This window comes from Pyxicephalus adspersus, chromosome 5, assembly GCF_032062135.1.
Source record: "Pyxicephalus adspersus chromosome 5, UCB_Pads_2.0, whole genome shotgun sequence".
In the NCBI taxonomy this organism is placed as follows: Eukaryota; Metazoa; Chordata; class Amphibia; order Anura; family Pyxicephalidae; genus Pyxicephalus; species Pyxicephalus adspersus.
In genome coordinates this window covers 91,264,092-91,289,729 of record NC_092862.1, presented here as the reverse complement: position 1 = coordinate 91,289,729, position 25,638 = coordinate 91,264,092, and the positions used below count along the sequence as shown (strand labels likewise).

Genomic DNA, 25,638 nt, shown 5'->3' with positions numbered 1-25,638 from the left:
TGGTTCCCTGTTATGCATGGGGAGAGGCTGCAGTCACATCTGCTTCCCGTTTTGCCATCTGTTTGGTCTCATGTGAAGCAGCTTGCTTTCTATTGAATAAGTTGTCTACCTCAATGAGACATACACCTACTCTGTTGCTTTGCTGAAGGTAACCTCAGAACTACATGATCATTCTACTCCCAAAGAACAAAAAGAACTTGATTTCTGTGAATTGACTTTACTGAGAAGCATCCACCATTTAGCTACTCTACAAATGCTTTGAAAGCAGTGAGAATAACTAATTGTAAAATTAGTAAAAAAACAGGTCAGCTAAACTATGAATGAAAATAAGAAAAAACAAGCTAAATACAAATTTTTGTTCATTTTTCATTTTATTGAGCAACTTAATAGATAGAAATACGCTGAATACTTTGTGTAAAAGGACTTCAAGTTTTTTTTCACAATAATGTAAGTTGGAAACGGTTACCCAACAGTGGCAGTTTTAATTAGTTACATACCATGTTTTTATATCTTTTATATCTCTTATTGCAATATATAAATAAAAAATATAAAAGGTGGTACAAACAGTTTTAAAGAAAACCAATAAATAACATTTTTACAAACATGCTTTTGTTTTTTTGTTTTGTCAATATTTTATGTCAAATTTTAAGATTTACTACAGAATATTTTTATATAAATTTTAAGCATCATTACACACATAAACAAATTCAACAATTAGCCAGGGTACAGTGCCTGTGTGTTTGAGACCAAAATGTTGCATGTTGCCATAAAATGCAGGATGTAATGTGACAGTCTTCAGGGCCTTACTGCACAATGATTATACTAGGTCAGTAATTATTCTATGTTGTGGATATCTGAATGAAGGATTCAAATATTATGATGAAATGGGAAGCTTAATTTTCATTTTAAAGTATCAAAACCATTATGCACATACAATGTAGACAACTATACATTTAAAAAATGTTAACCTTATAACAATCTCTTTACCTTTAACATTATAGACATAATCCCTTCTACATATCTATAAGCAGAACCAGAAGTAGCAGTACACTCTGGGTAGTGAATCAGTCCTTCTCTTCCATAAAGGCTACAGTTCTGCAAGGCCTTTTTTGCAGAGGTGCTAATTAAAAAGTCATGTCCCTAAAAGCTTGCAAGACTTTTACATTAGGGTCTATAGAGAATACACATATGTATGAGCTGTATATTGTGTGAGTTTAAATCTGAAATAAGCCCTGCCACACCACCTCGCTGGGCAATGCCATCTTTCTTCTGCTATGCAATGATCTTGGTTGACCATGCTAGGGGATAGCAAAACTTCCATAGTTTATCCCCGGCACATGCAACGAATGCCGGGTTTCTCTAGCAACCAAAGCTTACACTATGTATAGGCAGCTCAACTTTTTCACATATTCCTGGCGTAACTAGGCAGGTAAGATGTGTTATTTCTGCATTACCCACCTGTCTGAATTCGTAAAGTTCAAAGTGGGACTTTAGTTCCACTTTAAGAATGTAACATCACCAGTCTTGGGCCGGGTCTCCAGTTAATTTAAGGTGTGTACAAAGGGTTAAAACTAGAATAAGGAGGGTAAGGAGGTTTCCTTTTGAAAGTATAAAGATCTTTTAAAGCATGCTTTTGTGGTGGGATGTAGAAAAATCTATGTCTCAAACACAGTTCCATGACAATTTCCTTAAAAGCTATATTGACCATACACATGGAATTCTCAATTCAAAAATTCAAAATGTCAAAATTTTTTGCAGCTGCATATAGGTAAAATTACTACCAAACTTCTGTGTGTTTGACCAACATAAGGGCATGTTCAGACTAGCGGTATTTGCAAGTAGTTTTAGGCTAGTTTGCTGTTTAACACCTCCTGCATAAAAAAGGCTTCTGGTAGTGGCAGCATTGCCACTACTCTACATCTAGAGTCCAGGGGCAGCTTGTCGCTCTATCTGCCTATATAATGGACTTAAAATGCAAGTGGTATTGGTTAAAAAAAAAAAAATAAAATAAAAAATGCACTGTTTAGCTAGGCTGGAATGGAAAAGCCTAGTGGTTACTGCCTGTTACCTGAACAGGTCATCGCTCCAGGGTAGATGCACATCAATAATTTTATGCCATAATCGACAAGTACTTTCTGATCATGGCAGAAGCCTACCACTCATCAATGAGTATAGTTCATCTTTAAAATTAAAATTGAGTTCAGTCAAATTTAATTTTAAAGGACATCCCATGACTTCTTACTTTATTAGGGCTATGCTAAATTTTACACTTTACATCTGGATGTTTAGATGAATGCTTGCAATTTCTCTATTCCTTTATGATATAATGTCCCCATTTTGTGATGTCAAATTTAGAGGGTCATCTTATACACAAGATTCCCCCAGCCGCCTGCTCCCCCAGGTCTTCCCTGCTAAGCATTTGGAATTCTTCTTGCACAGAATGTTTCCAGATGGAAGCATTAGCTGGACTACAGACGGAGACAAGTGACATTCTCATGTTTTTGCAATACACCAGCCCATGTGCTGTTACCAGGGGGCTGTGCTGAACCTGTGTATCAGGTGATGATGCCCAATACCGAAAGGCAGATTTTTTCTGTATAGCTTTTGGCTAAGTTAATTATGGATGCAGTGTTGGTCATGATTTTTAGCCTTTTGCCAACATTTCTTTTTGCTTTAATGTAATTTATATTAACATATCTATGTCACACTTGCAGTCCATGCCACACTTTTACTTTTTACTTTACATACACAAGGTCACTTCCGAGAAATTAACTTAAATTTATATTTTTTTGGGATGTGGTAGAAAGCCAGAGTGCATGGAGGATACCCATGCAAACATGGGGAGAACATACAAACTAATACAAAATATTTAAATAACAAATGAATTGCCTTGATGTGGATGAAAATCATGGGATACATGTATTTTCTTTTGAAGAAAGTAAAGATGTATGAAGATTTATCTGTAGACCAAGTAGGATGCTAACACTTTCTTTATACAAAAAATACATTGCGTTAAAAACATGAGAATTATGGTCAGAAAATGTGTTGTCTGTTTGATATTACTGATTTCTAAACAACACAATTCTTACAACGTGCATCTGATGAATTTAATATTTATTTAGCTTTCAGTCTGACATTACTGGACTCTTGTGCATTGCAATATGACCTTAGAGCCTAACACTGATTTTTCATCACTAATAAATACTTCCAATACATTTACTTAAACAATACAATAAGCAAATGCAGTTTGCGGGCAAAGATTTATTTATACAGTTCTATATTTTCAGTATATACATAACAAAACAAGCCTCTTAAAAATACCTCAAGTGTGGTATTTTAGGTTTTTACATTGCCAGAATACATTCTGAATTTGTACAACACTCCATTGCTGGTGGTCCATAAACAAAATTAAAACATCATGAGTTTTAAAGCTAAAATGATAAATAAGCATAAAGTATACAAATATTTGTTAGGGTACTGTCAGTTTTATACAAAAAGTTGGAACTATTTAACCCATAAAAATGATGTGATTAGGAATCTGTAACAGACATGGGACCTGATTTATTAAGTTCTTCAAGACTGGAGAAGATTGTCTATCATGGGAGAACCTGGGTTATCCAAGAAACCTGAAATGGATCTGGCCCAAGATTAAAAACATTTGCAAATAGCAAATAATTTTTTTAAAATGCCATTCCAGATTGCTGGATCATTCAGGTTATCCCCCGATGGTCTGTCTTCTTCAGTCTTGAAGAGATTTAATAAATCAAGCCCATTGCTGGGATTTAACAAAGCAGACTAAAACAGGAAACAACAAACACCCAAATGTATCAAAGAAACATTAATCAATTACTGCACTAAATTTAAAAAACCTATTTAGGTAACCTTAAGCTGAATTTTTGTTATAAGCCATTATCTACATATTCTCCATGATACATATATGCACTCCAGAACAGGGCCACATTTTTTCTTCCTGTCCCCTATTCTAATGATCTTGTGATATCTTACACCAGTCAACTGGCTAGCCTTAGTATCAAACTACCAAGTATACCAATATATGTCACTGGCCCAAAAGGACACAGAAACTTAAGCTGAAGAGGTAATAGGCTAATGGGTCTATAGTAGTTTTAAATAAATTTGTCAGACAGAATCTCAAATGGCTAACTAGACATCAACCCACTTAAAATCAACTTGATCAATATGAACCACTCTCCTATACCTTATGTCCTTGTGCCCAGGATATCATCCTCAATGGCCAGCCATATCTCCACTGGCAGAAACACTCCACTTCAGCAGAGCCCCCTCCCGCTAGTATTGCCTATTATTATTAGTAGTATTACTAGTATTATGCTTTGTTATTTAGTTGGGAGAACATTTCCGCTTAAGGCTACATAAATTGTTTTCTTATGTTAGTTTGTTTTTTCAGAAATGGGTTTGTTATGTTGGTTACTGTTAATACTGTTATACTTATTTTACATTAGGGTAAACTCTTTTTAAACACAGTGGCCAAGAGAAGAATGTGAAATCTAAGTGACAATGTGCAACCCTTAAAGAGCCCTGCTGCCCTGAACTATAGCCTATGTAACCTGTTCCTGGATAGATCTACTGCCTGTCACATAATTATCTGCTGCGTGAACTACTAAATGTAAGAATGAGAAGGACAGCATTGAGAATAAAGAAGCTGCACATTTAACATATTCCCGGCAACAAGCCTTTCCAAGCAGTGGGTTGGAAAAGGGCACTACAGCTATGTCAGAATTAAAAAAGGCAGGTACAACAGGCATGTACCCCTGTATGCATTTCAAGACCTTATTTTTATTTTGGCTGAAGCTCAGCTTTAATAATGTTACATTCTACTTTTCGATTTTTCAATCATCAGATGGCAGCTGTTGTATTGACTTTTACTAGGGCTAATGAAAATCCCACTAGATAAACTGGGTTTCAAGTAAATAAACAAGATGGAAACATGCATTCTTCTGTGTGCTCTACCATGAAAAAACACAAATACTTCAAAGACAGAACAACTGAGCTGAATTGTCTACTGGAACCATGAGATATACAAATATGTCAGACCCTATGCAGTATTAATTTATTTTTATATAGGACGCCATAAAAGAAAAACAAAGCAATTTTTAAGGAATGTAAAAGTCAATAATGCCCTCTAAAGGTAGAAATGCTATTATAGTTTTGTCCATTTTTTCTAAGGTACCTGTGTATGTAATATGGTTAAAATAAAATAGCATCTCAAACAAGTAGTTTTCAATCATCTATAGACTTTCTAAAAGGTATTCTTTGTATTTACATACGCCGTCATAAACAGGCATACACTGCTGAAAGTCTCTAATTTGTTTTGTACAAATGTCCTGTAAAAGATTTTCAAAAACATGGATGCTCCAAAACGTGGCATCACTGTGTTACAGTAGAAATCGTACAAAAAAGAAAAAAAAAACATGCATCCTCATGTGGGGGAAAAAGTAGGTACAATATTGGCTTAAATTGATGCCTAATTTCTTTGATATATTCCTGCTTGATGTAGAATAACGCCTGTATGCTTTTCTGTTGTTCCTAAATGTTATGCATATTTTTTTCCATTCAACTGGTGAAATCTGCACATAAAATTACTGACTGCTGAGAAAGTTAAGTAGGGTTCAACCCATGTTAAAACGATGCTCTCCTCGGGTTATATGTGATGAAAATTCATACCTGTCTTGGCTTTGATACCCACACATGTTGCACTCGAATGGGTCACGAAAACCATGACAACCCATGTGAATAGTGTACATCACATGATCCAAGAAAAGAACCCGGCAGTGCTCACACTTGTGGATTTTCAGTGGTTCTCCATTGCTACTGATCACTTTAAAAGCATCTTGTGAATTGTCACTGGCAGCCCGGAACATTTCAAATGGCTTATTTTCTTTTAGAGACAGCCCATTTCTGGGATGAGGGTTCATATGATTGGTGAGATAAATAAGGCCCCCCCTTTCCTCATTGTTGCTTTCAGTGTCTGTGGAGTCTTGGCAGCTATTGCTTGGTGATACCTCCTTTTCAGAAGAGATGGACTTTACCTGGGAAAGCAAAAGTAAATTTTCCACTGCACTTTCATGGGCTGCTTGGTTAGGATGTGAGACAATATCAGAGTGGGGCTTATGTAGGGCATACATTGTGTTTATGGCTGGAACAACTTCAGGACCACCCGGTGGGGTCTGTACCAGAGGACGCAAAGATTCTGCTCCTAGATATGTAATCGCATTGTTGATTGCCTGATCCATGACATGTGTCTGCATCATGTCATTCTCCTTCTCATAATTAGCATTGCCATCAAATGGGAGATCTGACAACCGCTTCTCCCCTATGAGAAAAAAAAAATTCAAATATTAAGAAATTTATTTTTCAGAAATATTAATATCCTAAAAACTGTGCTTTTCCTTCCTTTCATGAAAATTGTCTACTGATTCATTCAGACATTCCTTGCCCTTGCATTTTATTAACATTGTACTTTTCTATTCATTTATATTTGACACAATAACACTACTTTTTAGAACTATAGGCATGTTACCTAACTTTTGTTTTCAATTTTACAGTACAGTGAATTGCAAAGTCATTACTACTGTCATGGTGTTGACCATAATAAATTAAAAGCCAGATAATAAATTAAGCAGATCTTAAAAAATATCCTAAACAAGGGTGATACATACCTTCCACTACCTCTAGACCATGCTAGTTTGTCTTTCCAGTGCTTTAAATCCTCAAACTGAACTGTTTATCTCCTACAAGGTATAACCAGATTCCTGGTCACTGCCTATGCCTCTTTTGCCAACAATTAAATAATAAGTGTGGTGTGGGAAGTGTTAAAGGAAGACCAGAACCAGGAAGTAGTACACTGGTTCTTGTCTGTGTTGCATGCAGGAACAACTAATGCATATGATTTTGTTCTCTTTATTCTCTAATGACACATGCTTGCATTAAATTATAAAAAAAAAACATTTGAATTCAATATCATACATATGTCTGTGTTTGTCTGGAGGATCTGTTAAAGTTTTAATTTGTTCATATGTGTATATGGTAGCTGTTATAAATATGTGGACACCGAAAAGAGTAGGGCCCTGATTTGTGAAGGTGCAGTAGCAGTAGCATTTAACTGTATGTAACATGCTTTAATCTAAGCATTAAAAGCACGTACAGATTTGTAGGGTAAAGGAATAGATTACCCTTCCTCCAGGTGTCATACATTCTTGCCAACCCCAATATTTGCATACTTAGAACAAAACAAAAAAGGAAAAAGCTGGGTTTTTTTTATGGCAAAAGTATATTCATTCAAGAACAATTCACATAATCAAGTGTAACATCAATGAAACTTAATGGGAGATTGGACTTCTATACAGAGGATCCCTAAACTAATAGGTTGCGAAAAAGTACGTATTGCAGATGAACGGACAGGCTATTTAAAGGGGACACCTCATTCAAGAGTAAATATGCGCAATTGATCCCATAAAGAATTCTGTAGGGCAGTGTAGGATGTGCAAATGGTCCTAAGACGCAGTTGTGCAGTGAGAGTGACAGCTTGGCTTTGTTGTCTACATATCAAACTCATAATGCTCTGAGAATCCGTTGTCATGCACCAAATGTTTATAAACAAAAATGCATACATATAGCAAAAAAAAACCCAAAAAACTATATATTGTGTAATAAGAAAAAAAATCCACTTTTTTACATTTACATCTTCACATTTGCCTTTTTGTTGTTGATTTAAAAGTAACAATGCATTATTACAGTTACAGTATATAGTTTGTAATGTACTATTTGTCTATATAGATATATATTTTACATGACTTACAAAAATGATGATGAACAATAAGTAATATAAGTACATCCTTAGACACCCAGAATTTTAATACATTATAATGCACGTTTATTATACACAGATAAATGGGCAGGTTGAAAAGAAAAAACTTAAAGATAAAAATTCCAGACAGCCAGCAAGTCTCTAAACCTGCTTCAATTCTAGCCAGTCTTCATCACAGCTTTACAGTAAACTAAGCTAATTAAGCATGTGCAGAAGTTTTGTTCCAGTCCCTGTTTATACCTTCCCTTAGTCTAAAAATCCCTAAATAATCTTATGCTGCTGGAAACTATTGGGCTTCTTGACTACTGTTTTCAAGCCCACTAAAAGTTTTTATACCTTTAAACATAAATAAAGAAAAAATGAATAAAACTATTCCCATTGAAGCTGTATCACTATCAGCATCATTACATGTATAAATGCAAATACTCTGGTAATTAATTTAACTGCAGAAGAATGGTATAGGGAAAGTCAACATTTTAAAAATGTGCATATAGACTGCGATCGTTTATTTTTTATGGGGCAAAACAGAAAAGTAAGTAGTGATATTAATTAGATGTTAACAAAAAAACCCCCCCAAAAAACGTAAGTTGGTAATTTTAGTAAATCAGGTATTCTTTTTATAGCTCCTTCTCAGCATCACAAAGCCTTCCCCTTTCTACTGTGCACCATTGCCTTGTTCATTCTCATTGGAAATGCCATTCAACAAAGATCTTTGGGGATGGGGAAAATTAAAGAACATATGTTCCAAACTTACAGTTGTCCTTTAAATCATTTAAAAAAATACAAGGGGAGATTGCAAACTACAAGCACAAAATTAGATAAAGTTCTAATTTTCCTGTAGTAAATGTAGTTTTGTTGAGACATATGGATATTTTAAAAATAAAACAAGTAGCCACTTGCAATTTCCTAGAATCAGCTGGAATTTATATGAAGGTTATTACAAATAAAATATTATTTACGGGAGTACTTTTGTAACTGCGTCACTTGACTTGTTTTTGTGGCTTTTTTGTAACTGTGTTGTGGCTCTATTTAGTTGAGTAGGCTGAAGTACATATACGTGAGTAATGAGTAAAGCTTTAGACAAGACAGGAAACATCACAGTTCACATGTGCTGGAAAATAGTAACCAAAGCTTTACATGAACCACTGACACAGAGAAGGGCTAAGAATGCTGGGAGCTGCCCTATGTGTGTCTAGGCAGGAAAAAAAAGTAGTGCAGAAATGTTTGTTGCAATGTTTTTTGCAGGCAGCTGGTTTCACTGAACCTGCTATTTAATCAGAATCTTTGTTACTGCATTTTTGTTCATGCTTCATTTTGTAGTTACATGCATTTTGTGTTTTTTCTTACTATAAGGTTTATGAAAGCTCAAATAAATACTCTGCATCACAGCATACTCAGGATATTATCTAGTCATAATTAGAAGATGTCACCATGCACATCTGTTCACAGCTAAGTATATCACAGCTCCTGCGCTATAGTCCACTATATGTCAGCACCATTGAAATTGCATCATTAGAACAAAATGTGAAAAAGAAAAGTAGTAATCCAAAAAAAATGATGCCTTAGGCTCTTTAAGTCACCACACTGTTTGCAGTATGGTGGACAAATCTAGTTTTGTTTCTTTACTGTATGTTAAAGCTGGAATCTACAGATTTAAAAAAAACAGTTAACATAGTTGCACATTTTTATTTTCATATACAGCACCTATAGCTACATTATATTTAAAATATTAATTCTAAATAAGTAAGGGAGAAGCAACAATAGGAGCCAATCAGGCTCTACTGCAAGCATGTGCTGACAAAAAACATACTGGAAGGATTAGAATACAGAGTTAGCAGGACTAATGACAAGTGCAATGCTGCTCCATAATTGTCCAATCAGCATGTTGAGGTCATAATAATGTATTTCTTAGTTCTAATAGAGAAAGTGGAATAGCCCTTCAGATGGTGGTTTCTAGAAAAGTAGTCAAATCCCAAAGTGAATGCACAGAAATACACCTTTAGGAGATAGACATCTCCTGTTTGTGTATTTCAGCTCTGTATCTAGCTTTGTGGGGCCACAGTAATAAATAGTATGGCAGAGTATAGCACATGAACAAACGTGGTAACACACATTTTCCAGTGGTTTTATAGACAGCAAAAATCTGTCTTAAAATTTTCTGCCTAATTTTGCATAATACATGAAAAGATTAATAAATGTGCAATGCATATGTGCACAATAACACATGTTTATGTGTGATGGTTCTTGTTAAACCATGTTATTGCATGTAAACAGTCTCATTCCCCCAGTAGATGGCAAATGTAAACACATCTATGACATAATCATAAGTTTTTGGGTGAAACAGACATTGGCAAGGAGATAAAAGCTGTAAGGTGTGGGTTGCTACTTGATGGAAGGATAGTTTAGGTAGCTTTGTTTGCTTCCTGGTAACTGCATGTGCAGTGTGGAACATATTGTCTGTGGGCACACGCTAACTGTTGTATACAGTAAGTGTGCAGAGTTTGCTGCTTCTGCACTACAGGCTAATTTATGTGTTCTAAAAGTTGTAAAAGTCTAAGTCTATTTTATTTATTTATTTTTTAAGGTTATGTTGTGTCATATGTCATGTACTAAATAATGATGAGACCTGGTTGGCTTGTTGAATTACCTAAAATATTTTTTGGTAAAGAATACTTTAAAACAAGTTTTAGGCTACCAGATGTTATGTTAAACTTAGGTTACTCCGCTACAATGTTCCTGCTACACAGAGAAGGCTACAAGTTCTTACCAACAAATTTCTGAGGCATACAGCTCTTACGTTTGGCAACATTACTTGCAATTCTGTCCAGAACAAGAGATCTCTCTGAGCCAAGCTTGGAAAGATCTTCAGCCATTTCAGCCTGGTTTGTCTCTTCTTTTACTACTACAATTAAAACATGTACAATAATTGAGATTATACCTCAAACCTACTGAAAAACCATTGACTTCAGTACACAATTCTAATAATTTAAAAAAATGAAAAACTACAAAGCAAAGTTTTTGCTCCAGAATACGTGGGCCTTAATACAATACACTAAAATGCTGGGCTGTGGAATAACAGAAGGGATCACAAAGTTTACTTCATCATCACAAGAGGTGTAATGACACTATTGCTTAATATTAAAAAGTGGAAATTTTTTTAACAGCTTATGTTGCTCTACTGAAAAAATACTTTGATGTAACCATTTCCTGCCAGGACTGCCTAGGGATAGAGTAGTTTTTATATAACATGAATATAATTTTTTTTTAATTGACATGATGGAATGCAAATGCTATTAGGCTGACTTTTTGGTCCTTTATATTGTTCTCCAAAGAAAAGAATATTCTTGGATACATAAAACCCTGTACTAAATTATCCACTATTGATCTACGACTTTTCATATCAGCAAAAAAAAATATCTTTTTTTTTTTCATATCAAAAAAAAAAAAAGCCTAACAGTGCTTTTTAACTAGTCCCTACTGTAAGTTTTATGATAATTTTTTTTTTTTTTAGCAATTTACCTGTTAGGCTTTTAAATAGCAAAATTAGAAATTCTCCTAAGGTGAACCCTTCAATCCCATAAATTTGTAGTGTGCCTTTAAAATATTTTCCTTCTTTTCTCAAACATGGGACAAGATAGCGCTTTTTTATCAAAATACAACAACTATTTCTACTAGTACCTACTCCCTTTGAAGGCAGAGGAAAGGGTTCAGAGTGGGACAGATTTGCAGGGTTTGTTCATTGATTACTAATTAGTATTACTAATTAGTAAATAAGCATATACCTAGCAGTTGCTTCAGCAAACAATAACAAAAGAAAGTGTTGCTTTAAAGAAGGAATGATCATTAAGGTTTTTCTCTCCAGACCCTTCCTCCATTTTGCTATGTGTCTGCTGGTTATGATGCACCAAGATTACCAAGTTTTGAACTAAATAAGAATGCAAAACAGGTACTGACACACAATTCCATTCAATGCATTTATGAGTCAGAACACAAATATTATAAGGACAGAGCACTGGTCAATATTGTTTCCACCCAAAGAGCCATTCAAGAGTATGCCGAGGAAAAGGCAACCAGGTCAAATGAAACTCGGCACAAAATGAACAAAATTTATAGAACAAGTTACTTTTAGAATGTCAAGTATATGGTAATACCAGATATTGTATGCCAATCTTGACTTTTCTTTTTTCTGAGCTTAACATTTAGTAACCCATCAAATTGGAAGCCCAAAAGGAACACCAAGGAAACAAAAGGATGTGTTAGCCTAGTTTTTACAGTAAAAGTTGTGATTTGCATATAATTTCAGCTGCCTATATTTCTAGACCTACTCATTTTCTATCCATTTGTCACTTCAGACAATCTTTGTTGATTATTTTTGTTATATCTATAACATTCCACAGTTAGCCATGTTCCTTCTGAGTACTTTGCTTTTCCTGTAATCAGCATAGCAGTAAATGTAGCACTGTACAGAGTATACAAACAAATTTCCAACTATAGGAATAACTGAAAAGCTTTGCAAAATTGTGCCAAGTTTACCAGTGGTATGTTATGTCTACTGAATGACAAACAGAGGAGGAACAAAGGAACAGCTTTATGTTCCCTAATGCTCTTTGACTGACATAATTTATAATACTGTTTAAAGAGAAACTCAATCAAACCCCCTTTTTTTGGGTGTATGTGGGGAAGGGGGGGGGGGGGGGGTCAAGATGTTAGATAAAATCTCCCCAACAGAAGACACACAACAATAAAACCTAAAGATTACAACCCTTTCCTGATCTACAGAGAAAATTGACCGGTGTTATACTTTATGTAAATGAACATACCTGTGTAAAGGCTATTTTGTAGTCCCATGCTTTGCAGGTAATTGTGGCATCTCTCCTTATGTTCTTCCAAAGAGCTACGTTGTTTGTAACTGCGGCCACAATATCCACACTTATGTGGTTTACCTACTACAAGAAAATAGGTTATTTTTAGTTTAAAAATGACAACCTCAGCCAACCTACAATGTAAACCTAAAATAAATAATTATTAGGAATTATAGCATTATTATTATAGTTTCTATTTAAACAATAAGGGCACTGTTTGGTGCATGTTATCTCTTCCTTACCCCATATTGTGTGCAAACTGCAGCATATAAATTAAATTGTGTAATATATCTTCCCAATACAGAGCAGCTTCAAAGACCTTGCTACATACAGAACTTACACATTACTGCAGCTATGTGTGATTATATGACTAATCGCTATTGCTATTTTTAAAATTTTGCTAAATTTTGTTGCTGGATTACAAGTTACCTGTGCAAACCACATCATAGGTAAACCCCTTAAATTTCTAGCCCCTTTACCCAACTTCACATTAATTTATATTATCTTTTTTAAAAGGAATATATTGATATGGTTTTAGGGTACTGGGGTCTTAGGAGTGTAGATCGGAGTGTAGGGCAAACCATTAGAAATATACCATATAGGCGACTGAACTTTATATTTACAGCAGTTTGTTCTACTTTGTGGTTTAACAAAGTGGTTGTAATCAACAGTGTTGAGTGGTGTGTGTGTGTGTGTAATATTGTAATAGTTTGATTTAAAGCAAGTACCTGAACAACATTCATCAATTGGTACATTTACAGAATAAGCAGGTGCTGCCATTAAAGTAAACCCAAACATGTATGCACATATTTAGGTACTAAATGAACTTTAAAACAAGCCCCACTGACCTCTGTAGCTGCAAACACTGTGGTGAATTTAAGAGAAAAGTTCAAAGCAAAAAGCACTGAAGACTTTCAAGACAGTAGCTCAGCTGATCTGCTCCCCATCCCAGATCTAATTAGTGGTTAGAATGCTGAGAGGCATTTAGGTCACCAAAAAGGGTAAACTGAGTTGCTGAGAGAACATCTTGTTATCAGTGCTACTGCTATGATAACTAGGGATAAAGTATAGTTATAGTATAGGATAAGGATAGGGCATGGAGCTACAAATGTCAGTAATGGCATGTTTTAAAAGATCATGTACAGCTTGTTCCCAATATATGAATATTTAAACACCACAAATACAGACTCTGATTTTCAAGCAGAAATGAATGCAATAAATGTAAAAGTATGCACTTGGAGGCTAAAAACATGATGCATCATGTATTCTAGGCGAGTACAACTGTAGAAATCAATATTGGAGGTGTAAAATCTTAATATTAGCATGTAATGCCAAGCCACAATTTCTACTGCAGGTAAATGGTTTATTGTAATAAAAGATGCATGGGCTCCAGAGGTTGAGACATATTTTTGCCCCAGTGCAAAATATTATTCAGACCTCATCTGCAATATGCAGTCCAGTTTTTGGAACCACTTCACAAAAAAGATGCTGTGGAACTGGAGACGGAGTGGATGTAAATGCACAGAATATAACTGAAGATTAACATTTATAAGACTGTTCATGGAAGATTTGATTGCTCTGGGACTCAGGAATTATTTTTTTCTTGCTAGAGCAAATGCAACCATGCTTTTCAATGGGTTTGCTGCCTTCCTCAGGATAAACCAAACATAGGTTTTATATAAAAAAAAATATATATATATATATATATATATATATGTTTCATTATAAATAGCCACCCCCTTGTCAAGAAAATTACAAATGAAAAAGAATATATGCAGTTTATACCTAAAGTAAGCTGCATTGGCTTAAACAACCAGCTGTGGAAAAAACTTAAAGTGATCAGTGTATAACAGCAGTGATCACTATTTGAACTCCAATGTTACAGGACCAGCAGGCATCCTTTAAAGGGCAGGGTTAAAGGTGTTTTAATAAACAGTTCATTACACAAATTGACCAATCACCTGAATGTGTCCTGAGATGACCAGTGAGCGCATCTCTGCGCCTGCATGCATAGTTACACAAGTGACACTTAAAGGGCTTTTCTCCAGAGTGTAATTTGATGTGTCGCAGAAGATTGCCTTTCTGGGTAAAGGAGGCACCGCATTGGTTGCATTGGAAAGGTCGTTCTCCTGAAAAGCAAAAGAGAAGAAAACAAACAAGATAATTAAAATATTAGAAGATTCTAAATACAAAATAAACAATTTTCCACCTCCTATTCATCTATCCCTTTATGTGTGTACTTATGTGAAAACAAAAATGTAACACAGTAACAAGTAAAAGATTTCAGCAAGAAAGTTGTTTTCTCACTAGCACTGTATGACTTCCGTCGTCTGCAGGTTTGATAGAACATGAGGCTTTTAGACTAGACCTGCCAGTTCCTTAACGCTTCACTGGCTGGGTCAATTTGATCTGAAAATCTAATTTTTTTTTCTAAATCAGAATGGCACATCACAATGCAAATTCAACCTCATTTAAATAAAGTGACTGCAACATTTTTTGTGTTGAAGAGCCACTCTTCCTGATCAGCAGTTTTGGAATAAACCAATATCCAATTTTGTATGTTGTGGCATTTGGTGTGTGTGTGTGTTTTTTTTAATGTAGCTTTTTTTCAAAGGGTCTTTAAAATATGCTACTGAGGCAGCAAAAATAAAAAGGGAACTCATTAAAAATGCATTTCAGGATCACAAGTTCATTTCAGCGTTACATTCTTATATTTAAATGAAAGGCACTTCATTATAGCAGTTATAATAACTTCTTTTCATTTACATTTTCCCATGTATTTTCCCTTTCAATTTCTTCTCCATTACCTGTCTGTCCCTAAGCGGCCAAATCAGGGAGGAGAATAAGAGGGTGAAATAAAAATGAGCAGGCAACACTATGCTGAGGGACATTATCCATTATCCTTGCAGGATATTATCATGGGTTTTTGAATTAATAGTCTCAAGGGCTCACGAAACTCACAGCCCGTGACTCTATGTTTAGAAAAAGTAAAAAGACGTCCTAAGGTGTATCGGCTGGGGCTAACTCTTCTACAATGCTCCTGCTGGAAATTCTATAATTGTAGACCACTCCAAATACAGATAGGACAGCATAGCTGTGATAAAGGTGAAACTGCACATGTAACCTTTTTGTCAACTGACATTTCTATATATTATTAAGACTCCACAATATTTTAAGGGTTAGGCAACCCTAACCCCCATCTTTAATAGAAAAGTACAAAAAAACATTCAATGGAGTATCACATAGCATACGATTAGATTTCTTTTTCCTTTAGATAGATGTGTAAAAAATTAATTCTGAATAGTGGCTACAGGCCATTGACCCTCCCAAATAAAGGGATAAGGGAAACATTACCAAAGTTTTAACACTTGTAGATTATCTCAGAACCAACACAAGGATCTACAGGTTAATATTTAGTTCTTGAACTCCAGGCAACCAGGTTCACTTACAGGTAAAATAAAAAAAATAAAAAATATACATATATATATATATATATATATATATCACTATACCTGTCAAAAGATTTTTATTTCTGTTTCTTCAGTCCTAAGATTCAGGCATTGCCGTCACACAGCACATCTAGGACGATGACAACACTTTCTTTATGGTTAAGAGACAAAATTAATAATACACTTTCCTATTCATATCCACAGTGCAGGTAATGAAGCTGCTTGGATAGGCTGTAAAAAATCTTCAACATTACAAAAATAAGTCCAGTTGAATGTGACTAATTACTACTAGATATTTACAATAACCTGATAGATGAGAACCTGCACAGAAATGAATTGAAGTGCCATTCAATTTTTCACGTCTTTATATCTTAGGCTATGTACACACGCTCTATTTTTGTCATTGGAAATGATCTGTCACGATCATTTCCAGTGACAAACGACTGAAAGATGAACAAACCAATGCTGTACATACAGCGCCGTTCTTTTCTATAGAAAGTGGAGGAAGGAGAAGTGAGCGGCACCCAGCTGCGCTCTTCTCCCTTCACTTTGTTGGCGGTTGTTTGTCCATCAGGATGGATCCATGAATGACTTCTGGTGACCTTTGTACACGTCAGGTTCTCTCCTGAGACAAGCCTGACTGTTCGTATCGGGCGAGAATCATCTGAAGTGTGTACTCCTTGATGCATCAATAACTGTATATATGTGTGGAAAAAGTAGGAAGTAGTAAGCCCTCCTTAGATAAACCCACATTCATTGCATCCTTACCTCTCCAAACATCTGTGTACTAAAAAGCTCAAAGACACTTGTAAAGTGTTAAATGTAAAGTGTCCTTAAATGGAAAACCAATCAGTTCAATTCAGGGGTGATCTCCTAGATAGAAAAACTCAGTGAAGTGCTTCTGCTAGCAAAGGGTATCCTCACCTCAACATAACTTCAACTACCACTCTTTTCAGGAGATGTGTGCATCTGCAAATTTAAGATGTCCATTGTTAATTAAATACCTATCAGGCATGTGTAGCTCTGCCCCATTCCCCTTGCTCATCACACCAAGATGACATAATTTACAAAGGCACTGGCATTCAAAGCTGTTTTTTTCATGTTTCCACTTAAATACTATTTTCACACCTTCTTTCTAGGGGTCTTAGAGACCCTTTGTATCTCTGGATATATGAGGTTTAAAAGGTTTAAATAAGACCGGTTCTACTTGCATATTCCCGAACAAGGTTCCAATCATTGACAAATAATCTGAAACACCTAAATCCAAACTAATGGATTTAAAGTGTTGGTGAATCTTGGTGTATAACTACTTTATCCATATGAAAAATCTGCATTTTTGTTTATTTACATTGGAAGAATGAACATCCCATGCTAATTTAATGTCTCATATGTTTTAAAGTATATCACTTTCATCTTTAGGCACTGTTTGAAGGAAGATCCAATGTTTGTCTGTTCATATGTGTTAAGGAAATCAACTTAGCTTTATGTAATTTTAAATATTATTGGTGGAATTTTGTGTAATAATTAAAAGTATTATGGTTGCAGATCATAAGTGATAACACTAGGGATTGCATTTTTTGTTGAGTAAGATCCTACACTTGTTTTTTTCCTAAATTTTGAGTGGTGAATCCAGAAATGACCCCAGTTTTTTATTATCACATCCAGTTTTTAAAATATGAAAAAATAATGAAATAATAACTTGAATGTACTTTTTTAAATTTCTTTTGTACATACAAGTGATTTATTGTTACTCTATGACATTTTGAAACATTTGAAAATTATTCAGGTAAGCGGATAAGGTAAAAATGTATGCTTATAGCTTTTCCTGGAGTGTTCAGTGTTAGGACAATCCCACCGGATGCTCCAACAATAGTAAGCCATCATATGTACATCCAATCTACCTTGATACCATCCTTCCATGATATTTAAATCTTAGTGGGATGGTTCACCTTGCTCATCACTGACTGCACCATGGTTTTCCGGGAAGTTAGAAAGATGGCTATGCAGAAAATGCACCTTGATGCTCATATTGCAACCAAGCATTTTGTAGCTCTCCAAGATTTTTCGGAATAATTTCTGTGTAATTATTTGCTTGTGTGTTTCCAAGAAAGTCCTTGACAATGGGTTTGGATGATAACCAAGCATTCTTTTCAACTTCTAACATTGTCCTGATAAAATGTTCATCTTTGATCTGTGGTCCATCAAACACACCGGCCTTTATTTTTTCAAATGAGAGGCTAGGAAATGCCAAAATGAGGTACTTGAAACAGTCTCCTTCAGTTGGCAAAGCTTTAACAAACTGCTTCATCAGACTCTGTTTCATGTGCATAAGTGGGAATATAGTATTCATTCCATCAACAAGTGGTTCATGTAGAATGTTTGGATCACCTGGTTTTAGGGCAGATCTTGAAGGCCAATTGCTTTCCACCCAATGTCTCTCACAAGCTCTGCTGTCCCACATGCACAGATAACAGGTATACTTGGTGTATCCGCGTTGCTGACCAAGAAGGAAGCATACCATTTTAAGGTCAACATAGATGACCCAATTGTGTTGGTGATATTGCAACAACTTAATGACTCTCTTTAGGTCTGCATTTTCTTCACAAAGAGAAAGTAGATAGCCAATTGAGACTGACCCAAATATATTGCCATTGTGAAGGAGGATACACTTTAGGCTCCGCTTTGAGCTATTGATGAATAGTCGCCATTCAGTTGAGTTATAGATTGGAATTCCCAATTCCTCCATTAAACCAGATATGTTATGGCAATACACAAAGCCACTGTCAGTTCTTTAATACTATGGAAATGCAATTTCTCTGGTTCGAAAGTACGATACCTTCATTCCTTTTTCAAGTACGTTTTTCTCACGCAGTCCTGATGCTAGGAGTTCTGAAGCCTTCTTCGATAGTCCAAAATCACGTGCCAAATCACTCAACTCATGCTAATCAAATCCCTCAAGAACATAGTTCTCTTTAATTTCAAACTATTTGTTGTCACCTAGTTCATCACCATAATCATGTTCTTCAAAAGAGGGTAGTGTAACGAAAACCAGCACTGGAATTTCATCTGAATGAGCCACTGGGCGTATAGCCGATGGTAGACTAGGATACTCTGTTACATTTATTTTTCTTGTTATATCCTGAAGTTTTCACTATACAAAAGTAACAGTCACCAAAATGATCTCCTGGCTCTCGCCAAACCATAGGTATACCAAATGGCCTCTTATCACATGTTGCCTTTGTCCACATCCGTAAACCCTCGAAACACTGTTTGCACATCTTATAAGGGGCCCAAGACTTATCTTGATCACTAAGTTTAATTTTGAAATATGCCAAATAGGCTTGCTCTACAAATGTGCTGATATTCGCCCTTTGGCTGGGGATGGTGAAACTGACACAGATATAACAAAATGAATCGGAGTTGTTTAGGCACTTACAATGAGAAACAGCAGAGCCAGACATCATCTGAATGAAAGGAAATACGTGTGCAAGTAGAAAAATAAATTTTGCTTATTCATTACGAAGAGCAGCGCACAACCTCTGACCACACTGTCTTGCGTGAAAATAATAGCCTATACAAATCCACGCTACAGTAATCGCATTATTATAAACAGTAGAGGAAAAACCTGATGTGATAGAAGAAAACTAACTGCACTTTCAGAATCAGCATACCTATTTTAGTGTAAATAGGCTTAAAAATTGAAGTCAACAAAAAATTTGTTCAAAATTGTTCCAAAATGTAATATGTAAGGTTTAATTGAAATTTAAATAAATTAGTAGTTACTGAGACATTGAGAAAAAACACAGGTTAAAACTCCATTCTGGATAATGCCATCACCGTAGACATTTGCAGTATTAGTTTTAGAGTTGAAGTAACAATGAAAATACTTATTATACACAAGAGGAAGAAAACACTTTCTATGTAAAGCAGCAATTGTATATCTGGGTAAACTGGAGAAACAAAACAATAGAGATTGCAAAATAAATTTGCTAAAAAAAAAAAAAAAAAAAAAAAATTGGATAAATCTGACTGATCTGACACAATAAACGGTATGTATATACAATAGGCCTGAATTATTAAAGCTTTCTGTGACTGGAGATGATAGACTGTAATGGATAAGCACAGGTGATCCAGCAAACCTGGAATGGATTTCTTAAAAATGATTTGGTATTTGTTAACAAATGTTTTTAATCCTGGACCAGATCCATTCCAGGTTTGCTGGATCACCCAAGTTCATCAATGATTGTCTCTAGTCTTTAATAAACCAGGCCCAATGCATGTGCCTATCTCAGTGTTGCTCAATCATGTTTCAAAATTGGAACTCAGTAGACCTCAGTAATATATATTTTATTGTATCTCTTACAAGTAGGTAATTGTTCTGTATGGTACCTATTTTTAGTTCTAAAATAAAATAAATACAATAAAAAAGATAAAACTGCTGACAGGTTTCTGCAAGTATTAAAAGCAACATTTATTCACCTCTTGTTAAGCTGAATGTTGGCCATCCTAAAATGGATAAAACTTATGAGCTAAAGAGTTGTTATAGAAGCTTGGTAATGCCCTTCATTTACCCCCACAAACTGCAGGTATGTACAGACACTTAAGGGTGCTTTAGGCTTGCTATAAGATTTTTTTTTACTTACATATGTCAACAGAGAAATTAACAAGAGTGTTATTGCTGACCACCTACTAAAAATGTGGCGGTTATGATAACCCCAAAGCTGTAAGTCATTGAGTCACTGTGAGTCATTGATCCAGAACAAGTATGCTGATCAGGAAAGCTGCATGTTCCTTCTGGATCAGTGACTAAAAACAAGAAGGATAAGTATGACAATCAGGCATTTAGCACTAAGCAAAGAGCTCAGCCATTGTAGCATATTTGTGTCTCTAAAAATCAGGTGTTGTTTAATGTATATAATTTTAGACTTACAGTGCATTTTTCCCAGTTTATTTATTATTATTTAAGGACACAGCTCCACGTCTTATAGTAAAAGCATGGGTCAGGGAGATGTACCATGACCTTCTGAGAGGAAAACATCTTAGATAAATTGTAAAGGCTTTTAAGCACCTTCTGTAAAGTTATGCAAAGAACAACGAGGCTCTTCAAAGTCTAAAAAAACTCCTGCATGAGGGGAAACCAGCTGTATAAGACATATACACCCCACCTAAACTACAAAGGGTTAGTTTTTAGTCCAGGCAATGATAAATTAGGTGAATTACTAGGGCTCCCCTAACAGCTAGCACTCTCTTCTGCTGTCAGGCATTGTCAGAATGTGGACTGGCCCCCAGAGTCCCCATGCATGACCACCAGTCTGATGTAAATTGGATAGCATGTAGAAAAGTCTTAATGAGTAGAGGCTGGGAAGGTAGGGGGGTGCTTTTGAGCCAAAGAAATGTTCACTGCTTTACTGGACTCTGGTACGGCTACTGTGTCAGGAATTACTCCTACAATGCATCTCCCTCTGCACTGCAAAATTTCTCTAGACCAGAGTTCAGCTTTAAAGACTAAGTAGGGGATATACTGGTAACTGTTTGGGTAATTTTAATTTTACCTAGTGATTTTTGACTTTTTATTATCACATGCGATCCATTTTGGTGATCCAAGTCTTTAATAATCTACCAATGACTGCGTGTTCTAGGTCTTTTGGTTTATGTGTGACCAATGCCTTCATACTGAATTATTGGTGGCAAAGCGAACACTAGAGCCAGGCTTAAATATGTTGTGGATATTGGAGGATACTCAGGCAGGCAGCAGCTGAGGACACACAGCATCTGGAATGCAGAAGGGTAGCTATGTCCTTCAACAAGGCCCCCCTTGACTGCAAATAGAGCTCCCTAGTTTTAAAGTCAAATCAATTACTTTAACATGCTTGTATTTATGTAATTACTTGCAATTTAAATCAATTACTGAGCAATCCTGAACAAAATTTTTTTCTTCCATATGCTTTTGTTATTGTTGAAATATTAGCTCTAGTATTGTCTGCTGTTTTTTGTTAAATATTACTTTGATAAAACGCTTAAATTGAATACAAAAAAATACTGCCCAAAACTCAAAAAAAGCCAAATTCACTGCCCTAGTCAGTGCAGGCACTGATCCAAATTGGATGCTATTTTAGCCATGTGTTAAGATTTCGTTGGTCAGCAATGTACAGAATATAGAACAGATATATGTTACTGTACACTGATGAGTAATCTTTACTTTTACGTTTCATACTACTCACTATCAAAGTATCTTTTGATTTGTGACACATTGGACTAGGTACATTTTTCCATCGACTTTATGTTTATGTTGCCAGAAATGATGGGCCGCAACATTCTTTTAATACCAGATGCCAAGCTTCAGTTCTTCAGATTTCTAAAGCCTAACTTCAGCTATTCCTGTACTTCTGATAAGAGTGTTCACAAAACTGTATAGTGTACATCCACATGGTATCTCCTCTACTGTCTTCCGGGCTCCATCTGTCTTCCTCCATCCCAGGATCCTTTGCCATCCTTTTACGATCCCAGGTCTGCAGACTTTCAGTGACAGGCACTGTATGCTCGAAGCACTCTAGGTCTAGCCTATGCTTCTTGCTTAACCTTCCTAGCATTCTAATTCTGTCGAAATTTGCATGCAATAAGCGGTACAATTTTTTGCATGGAAATTTATTTGTCATTGTATTGCTTTAATTCTTAGGCATAACTCACTGATTTTTAATAAAGTTAACACATTTATTAAAAAACTTTATAACAAAACACAGCAGGACAATAGGGGATGACAACAGAGCAAGGTAGGTGTTTTTTTTTAGTTAAAAGCTACCCCAAGTGTGACTTGGGAATACTGCTAGCGGGATTAACGATGAGTTTGCTTAACGACCAAATCACAGGAACGGAACCTGGTGATTAAGTAATAGCAAATGATTTTTAAGAAATAATTCCAGGTTTTCTGGATCACCCAGGTTCCACCATGATAGTCTATCTTCTCCAGTTTTGAAGAGCTTTAATAAATCAGGTCCATTAAAACAACTATGAATTTTGCAAAATATAAAAGTATGCTTGATAACACTACCAAATCCACCAACTCAAAAACTCAAAAAGAGATAAAACGGAGGAATATAGACTTACATACTCATAGTCCCATTGAAATGTTGTAAGGAATTTGAAAAGGACAGTTCAGGTAAGGAACAAAATATATTGTAACTGATGGAACTTGGAGGTTTCATAAATGCCAGAGCATGCTTATGCAAAATGCCTTAGGGATACAATTTCTGCTAAAGGGGTATCAGCTTCTGAAGGCAAGGTTGCACTCACTTTCTTTGGAGTACATCATTACATCTATTGATATTTGTGTTGAATAAATTAAAAAACAGCAATTTTTTTTTGAGTATCTTACATTCATCAGTACACAATGAACAAAGATCTAATGTTTGCCTATTTAAAGATGATGGACAGTGAGTTACTGTCACATTACTTATTGTTCTATTGCTTTACTTGTGTGCTACATTGAAGCACTTAATCATAAACACCTTTAAATAAAACAGGTATTTGAACAAGCTACACAAGGTCAATAAAGGCTAGCAGAGTGCATAAACTGTATGTCACATAAACAACCACACTGCTTTTTAAGCATTACCAAAAGAAAAAACACAACAAACATTTCACAAAAACATGCAAAAGGAATGCAGGTGTCTTGTTTCAGAGCATATAAAATACCAGAATGTATTTATTCTGAAATATCACATTTATCTGGAAAGTTCTCTTCATTTTTTTCTTAAAGTCAACTGAAAATATATTTATTTTAATGCATTTATTAGGATGGTAAATAAGTCTTGTTCTGGCATCTGCATTCCTCAGTTGGTTAACTCACAAAAAGGCCACAACAGAATAATAAGTATGGAATCAGATGAAATTTTTACATGCAGCAAAAAATACAAACTGTAATTAGCCTGTGAAAATAACAGGTAATGTGGCTTCACCAGAGGTGTGCCTAGTGAAAGCATCATCTGATGTTACAGCTGTGATATAATGTCCTTTTTATAATTTTTTTATTGAACTAATTTACACCATGTTTTAGTTTTGCTAGCAATCATACACAGGAATAGACTGCTAATCAGTGGGTTTTGCTCAAACTCTAATGACACTATGGGGCCAAATATATAAAGCAGTTGGACATTGGGACAACTGGACATTTACGGAAACATTCCCTGGTGGAAAATCTTCCAGGTCAATGTGTTTCAATCGCAGTATTCACTGCTTAAAAAAAACACCCCTGTGAGTTTGCTGCTATTGTGATTTGATATTTGTCATATTTATTTATTTGTTTGTTATTTTAAATACTATGCCCCTGGTAAGTATAAAGCAATATCAGGCAAAATCACCAGTGCATTTACTTTCTCAGGCAGCTCCTCTATGTGATAAATCACATGTACACCCATACACCTATTTTTCTTTTTCATAGTTTTTTTTTAAAGGGCATTTAGAGTATGGAGATGTGTAAAATTATAAATAAGGTTTTATATTGTGTTTGATGAAATTTGCATTAGGACCCCACAAAGCATACACAATGTAAAATACTATGTTCCAAAACAGCTGTGACATGAAAACTTTATAAAACTTCCATAAAAAAAAATAAACAAAATTGTATTTTGTACACAGCCCTAAACTGTATCACTAAGGAGCTTTTTGTATGCACAAACATTTACAACTTTACAACAATTTAAATGTGTAGAAATATGATTAATTTTAAATAAACTAAAATCACCAACAACTAAGCATGAAAGGAAATAAATTAGGCAAAAATGTCAAAAAATGTACTAAAGAATGTTTTACAAGTATGGGACAACAGAATTTCTGTTATTCATAGGATATGTTATTGAAATCCTGCCTTGTGAAGACCTCAGTGCAGCATTTATTTTTGGTAAACTTTGTGGAAATGGCTTATATCAATACATGCAAGCACTCTGAAGATATTTATCCCTGGATGACAAAACTTAACATGATAGGACGTAATAAACCTACAACAATGAACTATTTTAGGTTAAAGTACCTGTACTAATTCTTTAAAAAAAAAGAAAAACCTAAACACATGGAAACATAAATGTCAAGCACATTTTCCTATATGTGAAATATGTGCCACTTTTCATGTGCCTTCATGAATAAATACTAAATTGTTTTATTTAGCTTAGATATAACCTACAGCAGTAATGGCCTAGCCTATCTACCCACCTATCATTTAAATGTGTTAGATTCCTTGAAACAGTAATAATATGAAAAGTGTTTACCTTGCAAGGAAATAATCACTGATTAGAACACTTTTTATTTTCAGACAAACTTTAAAGCAAAATACAGTGATGTTAAACAGAATCTTAGTTTTCAATGCTTTTCCTGTTTGAATTATAAGTGGTGTTAAATCAACAACTATGATGAATTCTAGAAGTGAGAAGGAAAACATTTTTTATACACCTAAAACCTTTTCCAAAGATACTTAGCCCCAGTAGGGCAGAAT

General features: G+C 35.2%; 1 protein-coding gene across 9 annotated transcripts in view; it reads right to left on the bottom strand.

Moving 5' to 3' along the window:
* Positions 1–352: 352 nt before the first annotated feature.
* IKZF1 (IKAROS family zinc finger 1) overlaps positions 353–25,638 on the bottom strand; it is a 75,054-nt gene continuing 49,768 nt past the window's right edge. For 4 of the 9 annotated variants that reach the window (XM_072412104.1, XM_072412111.1, XM_072412107.1 and 1 more), the window contains 4 exons: positions 14,667–14,834; positions 12,664–12,789; positions 10,611–10,745; positions 353–6,349 (listed from right to left, as the gene is read on the bottom strand). In XM_072412104.1, coding sequence (XP_072268205.1) covers positions 5,646–6,349; positions 10,611–10,745; positions 12,664–12,789; positions 14,667–14,834 — 1,133 coding nt within the window. In that variant the 3' untranslated portion in view covers positions 353–5,645. The remainder of the gene's footprint in view (positions 6,350–10,610; positions 10,746–12,663; positions 12,790–14,666; positions 14,835–25,638) is intronic. The other 5 variants (XM_072412106.1, XM_072412112.1, XM_072412105.1 and 2 more) reach the window with 4 other exon arrangements.